At 50.3% G+C, this 5,269-nt stretch overlaps 1 protein-coding gene across 1 annotated transcript; it reads right to left on the reverse strand.

Moving 5' to 3' along the window:
• Nucleotides 1-3,237: 3,237 nt before the first annotated feature.
• On the reverse strand, nucleotides 3,238-5,039 carry KCNA10 (potassium voltage-gated channel subfamily A member 10). Its single transcript, XM_026056595.1, has one exon. It carries the CDS (start codon nucleotides 4,964-4,966, stop codon nucleotides 3,416-3,418), a length of 1,551 nt encoding a protein of 516 aa, XP_025912380.1. The 5' UTR covers nucleotides 4,967-5,039; the 3' UTR covers nucleotides 3,238-3,415.
• Nucleotides 5,040-5,269: the final 230 nt, after the last annotated feature.

Consider the following 5,269-nt stretch of genomic DNA (forward strand, 5'->3'; position numbering starts at 1 on the left):
AATTTCTTCAAGAAATTGCTAACTTCGCTGCGATGTTAATAAGTTCAATTTCTCAACACTAAATGTGCTTAGTTAAAGTCTGAGCAGCTCATGCCCTGTCTCGTGGGGGATGCGGGATTCAGGCCGGCTGAGGCAGAAAGCTGCACCCAAAAGCGGGCAAGAGGCAAATCAGAGCATCCCTCTTGGCGCCTGGCTTAGAGCCATGCGAGGCAACGGTGAGTGGGTGCTTAAGGGCTTTCTTGGCTATTCCAATTGGAAAGACAAGGGAGACAAGCACTTCACACTTGGCCATGGGTTTAAACTTGCTCCGTGGATTTTTTAAAAAAAAAAGCCAGGACACCTTTCAGACAAAGCCGAGAGGTTTCTTTACCTTCTCCATGGCAATATAAAATTTCCAGGGGGAGTTCAGCCGCATGCCTGCTTGCCGGAGGCCGTGAGTGTTTTCCTCGTTAGGGCTTGACTCAAGAACCATGCAGTTAATAAGAGCCTTTTATTGATTTCATTGAGCTTTGAGTCTATTTTGGGGGAGATATTAAGCTGCAGATTGTGCTGGAAATGTGGTTTCTGGTAGGTTTTTATCAAGCACTAGTTGAGAGTTGACGCTGATATTCCTTCAGGTTTCCTCGCGTTCACTTTAAGGTGAATCAGAAGTTCACTCTTGTGTTTGAGGAGGATTAATGCCTCTGGCCTCATGTCCCATAGCAAAAATCAGGGATACGGGGCTGCTGCCCTGGGGATGGGCTTTAGACGCTTATCTCCTGCTACAGGCAGCAGTGGGTCCCGTTTATGGCTGAAATTGGAGCAACCACCACATGGGTTTGCAGGTGGAAACCAGTGCCGGCCACCAGCGAACCCACTCCAGATGTGCAGCCCACGCCCCAGCTGTGCTGCAAATATGCCGGGTCCTATTACATGGCACAACCCCGTTCTCAGCAGGGTTACATGCTGAGGCCAGCACTGCGATGGCCACGCTCTGAGGCCAGACCCAGGCCCCAAAAGTCCCAGACCTTGCAGAGGTGATGCCAACAGACCTGGGTGGCAGCAGGGCCGTGGCCAGCGAGAGCCCTCGGCAGGCGGATGTGGAGCATGAAGCTTTGTGGTTTCTCACATCACAACCCACACACACGATTCCCGCTCATGGACTGGGTCCTGCTGTGCGTGGAGCTGCACAGCACCGAGAACGAAAAGTTGGGCCCCAATAAACAGGATTTTCTGCATGCCACACTTTGAAGCGTCTATTCTTTTATTTGAGAATAAAGTTTACAAGTTAATAAGATTCAGGTTGTTCATCCATCCATCCATCCATCCCTCCGGATACCCCCTATTTCAGGCCCTGCTTTGCTAAGGGAGCAGGAGCAGTAAAAATTTCAGAGAATTTCCATACCAAGCAGGCTGAATATTTTCCAAACCTATTCACCAGGGTTTCTCATGATCAGTTCCCAAGGGATAAACACCAAAAGTGCTTCAGCTTTGATAGACGGGGAGTGAAGCTTGGGGAGGGGAGTTCTAAAAAAAATAAAAGAACGTAAAAAGTTCGATAGTTTCCAGAGGGAGAGGGAGAAAAGGATAAAGAATCTGCTAGGAAAAAAAATAGCAGCGTGTAGGCGTGCAGGAACGTAATGAGGAGTGAGTGGCACAGAGCTGGGGGTGTCTCAGCCCAGCCGCTCTCCAGCTGTGCCCAGCTGTGCCTCCTGCCTCCTGCAGCCGTCCTCGCAGAGGGACGGGGATGCTGAGGCCTCTCCCACGCCGGAACAAGGTGGGAAGGAGGTTAAATAGCTCCTGCTGCTCCTCCTGTCCAGGATGACGGTCTGCGGGTTGCTGGGGACGAGGTGAGAAAGAGGACGGTGGTAGGGACTGGGGGAACCCGGAGGGGAGCAGATGAAAGGCAGGATCATCCCAGAGTCCAAAGCTCTCCGGCGGGAGCTGCGCTGATGTCCCCCATCCGTCTCCCCGGGGTGCAAAAGGCCTCGTTGCAGGGAGACTGTCCACAAAAAGAAAAACCCAAACCAAAAATCCCAGAGCAGAGCCGGCAGGAGCTTTGCAGCAGAGCTGGCAAGAACACAGGATTTCTGCCACAGGGAAAATCCCAGCATGCTCGAACTCACACTTTCCATCAGACCAGGAATTAAAAAAAAAAAGAAAAAAAAGCCATCTTTCACAGCTCCTTTCTGAATGAAATTGCAAACCATTGTGAATAAGACATGCTGGCACATTGCGTAATGAAAATGTCAAACTTTTAGGAGATGAGACATCAAATGTAGCAGATGTGGGATATAAAAGCGGATGTGTAGACACTGCATGAGAAACTGTGATTTTAATGTAAGCAGAAACATCAAAAAAGCCAACTGAAACAGTGAAGCTGGAACAAAATGTTTTTGTCGGAGGAAAACCTGCTGGCAATAGAGGAACAGAAAGAGAACGGCAAGATGATCTGTTTCTGTTTTCTCCCATCAAAAACGTCCATGGAAATTTGCATGTTTCGGAGAAAACAGAAGCGCCTTTGGCAAGGGAGAGCTGAGCTGTTGCAAAACGTCGGTGCACATTACTCTGCGCCCCATTTGCAGGAACAGAAGTGGCAATAAAAGGCGCAAGGTCACAGAGACTCATCTCCAAGGGCATTTGTACCCCTGAGTCAAACATCCATTGTTTTAGGGGAAAAAAATCACCATCCCTCACTCAGAGCCCAGCTCTTCCATCAGAAACCCCAGTGGGCACTGGGTCACGGTGCCCCGGACCTGTCTCGGTGGCCGTGCCATCCTGGCAGGTCTCCATCCCTCTCTTCCTAATCCCCCCAACCAGCGGCTCGGCCTCATCCGGCACTGCTCGCCCTGCTGTGCCAACTGGGAACTCATCCAGCTGCAAAAATAACTTCTGAATATTTTTTTGACGGCTTATTTTTCAGCCAGATCAGTCCCAGATCTGGGAACTGCTCAGATCTCTGGATCTGGAGTGGCAGGTGGGGAGGAAATGTTTAAGATGGATTGAGCAGATCTGCCAGGAAAATCATAACTGATGGCTTTCAAAAGGCAGGGAGCTGGGCCCATCTTCACCTCTAGGCAGGTGAGTGGCCCTGGGCAAATCATTTCACTTCTTTTTGACCTTGTTTCCCCAGCTGTAACTGGGAGAAATCTCTATATAAGCTCCAACGGGGAATTCCTCTCTGATGTCATGACCAGAGAAGCTAAATGTCAAGCAGATGAGCATCAAATAATAAAAAACAGACTGATGGGCAGGGAAGAGAGATAAGAAAGATGGTATTTATTTGAACAGCCACAGGAAATCAGAGATTGAAAAATGTCTACAAAAAAAAAAAAAGCAGCACATTTGGTTAAAAAAAAATACAGCGTGCAGATGTTTTATACCTCAGGTGGCAAATCCCATCCGATAGCGCCCAGTCCCGTCACAGCCACGACCATCACTTTTTGGCCTTGTCTCGAGGGTAAGCCCCATTGGTTTTATTCAGCGACTCCATGCTGCCGGCTCCCGTCACCACACTCGTGAGTATTCGCTCCACCTCGCCGGGCAGAATTTGTTTCTCTTCGTTCTCTGTCTCCCTGTGGTAGAAATAGTTGAAGTTCGAGACGATGACGGGAACGGGAAGCGCAATGGTCAATACCCCTGCAATAGCGCACAGAGTCCCCACGATCTTCCCACCCAAGGTGGTCGGGCACATGTCTCCGTAGCCAACGGTCGTCATCGTGACCACGGCCCACCAGAACCCATCGGGGATGCTGGAGAAATGGGACTGCGGCTCGTCCACTTCTGCAAAGTAGATGGCGCTGGAGAAGAGGATGACGCCGATGAAGAGGAAGAAGATGAGCAAGCCCAGCTCCCGCATGCTGGCCTTGAGAGTCTGCCCCAGGATCTGCAGCCCCTTGGAGTGCCGGGATAGCTTGAAAATGCGGAAGACCCTGACCAGCCGGATGATCCGCAGGATGGCTAAGGACATATTCTGCTGCCCGTTGAGTTCACTCTGCTGGATCAGCTCGGTGGTGAGTGTCACGAAGTAGGGGATGATGGACACAATGTCGATGATGTTCATGATGTTCCTGAAGAACTCAGTCTTGCTGGGGCACACAATGAACCGGACGAAGAGCTCGAAGGAAAACCAGATAATGCAGGCAGTCTCTATGACGAAGAAAGGGTCTGTGAAGGTGCTGTGGGCTAGCAAGGTGTCCGTCACATTCCTAGCAATCTCCTCGGGGGACTTAAACTCCCTTTCTTCCCTGAACTCTGGCAAAGTCTCCATGCAGAAGATGATGATGGAGATGACAATGACCAAGACGGACACCAAAGCTACGCCCCTGGCCGCACTGGAGCTTTCAGGGTACTCGAAGAGCAGCCAGAATTGCCTATGAAAGTCATTGGTTGGTAGGAGAGTCTCAGGGTCCTTGATGAACCCTTCATCCTCCCTGAACTGGTCCATGGCTTCATCACCCAGCTCGTAGAAGGTGATTTCATCAGCAAAGACATCGATGGGGACATTGGCTGGGCGCCGGATTTTCCCACCGGATTGGTAATAGTACAGGATCCCATCAAAACTGGGCCTGTTCCTATCGAAGAAATATTCATTCCTCATGGAGTCGAAGTAACGCATCCTCTTTTCTGGGTCCCCAAGCAAGGTCTCAGGGAACTGGTTGAGGGTCTTGAGCCGCGTCTCGAACCTCAACCCAGCGATGTTGATGATGACGCGCTGATCCCCCTCATCCATGCCCCCCCGCTCCCCCACCAGGTGCTCGCTGAACTCGGAGGAGAACCTGGACAAAATGGTCTCATTGTTGGCGTTCTCGCTGTTGATGAGGATTCTCCAGTTGGAGAGGAGGTTGGCGCAGCTGGAATGGCCTTTCCGCGACTGGCCGGCGGGGCTGAGGTCATTTGAATAGCAGGGATCCTCCACGATCTGATCAGCGTTGTCAAAACTGACTAGTGCCACCTCCATCTCCTTCCAACTGGACACGTCCATCATATACTAATCAGATTAGCAGCATAAATCCCTGGATCAGATACCAGTGGCTCGAGTCTTTCCCACGCTATGAGGATCTGCAAGTGAACAGACAAGGAGACAGAGATGAATTGTGCATGCGGATCGCTTTTCTCAACTGAAAAGAACAAAATAGATCTGAGGTCAGAAAAAAAAGTACTTTTAACAAAAAAGCTAATTTCATTGCCTGGCAAAAGCAGTAGACTTCCAGCCTGTCTTTCAACTCAGGATCCTGCAGGCCCTTTATATGGCGTCATTATTATCAGTAAACTTCCCAATACTGTGTAC

Source organism: Apteryx rowi, unplaced genomic scaffold, assembly GCF_003343035.1.
Source record: "Apteryx rowi isolate R43461 unplaced genomic scaffold, aptRow1 scaffold_132, whole genome shotgun sequence".
In the NCBI taxonomy this organism is placed as follows: domain Eukaryota; kingdom Metazoa; phylum Chordata; class Aves; order Apterygiformes; family Apterygidae; genus Apteryx; species Apteryx rowi.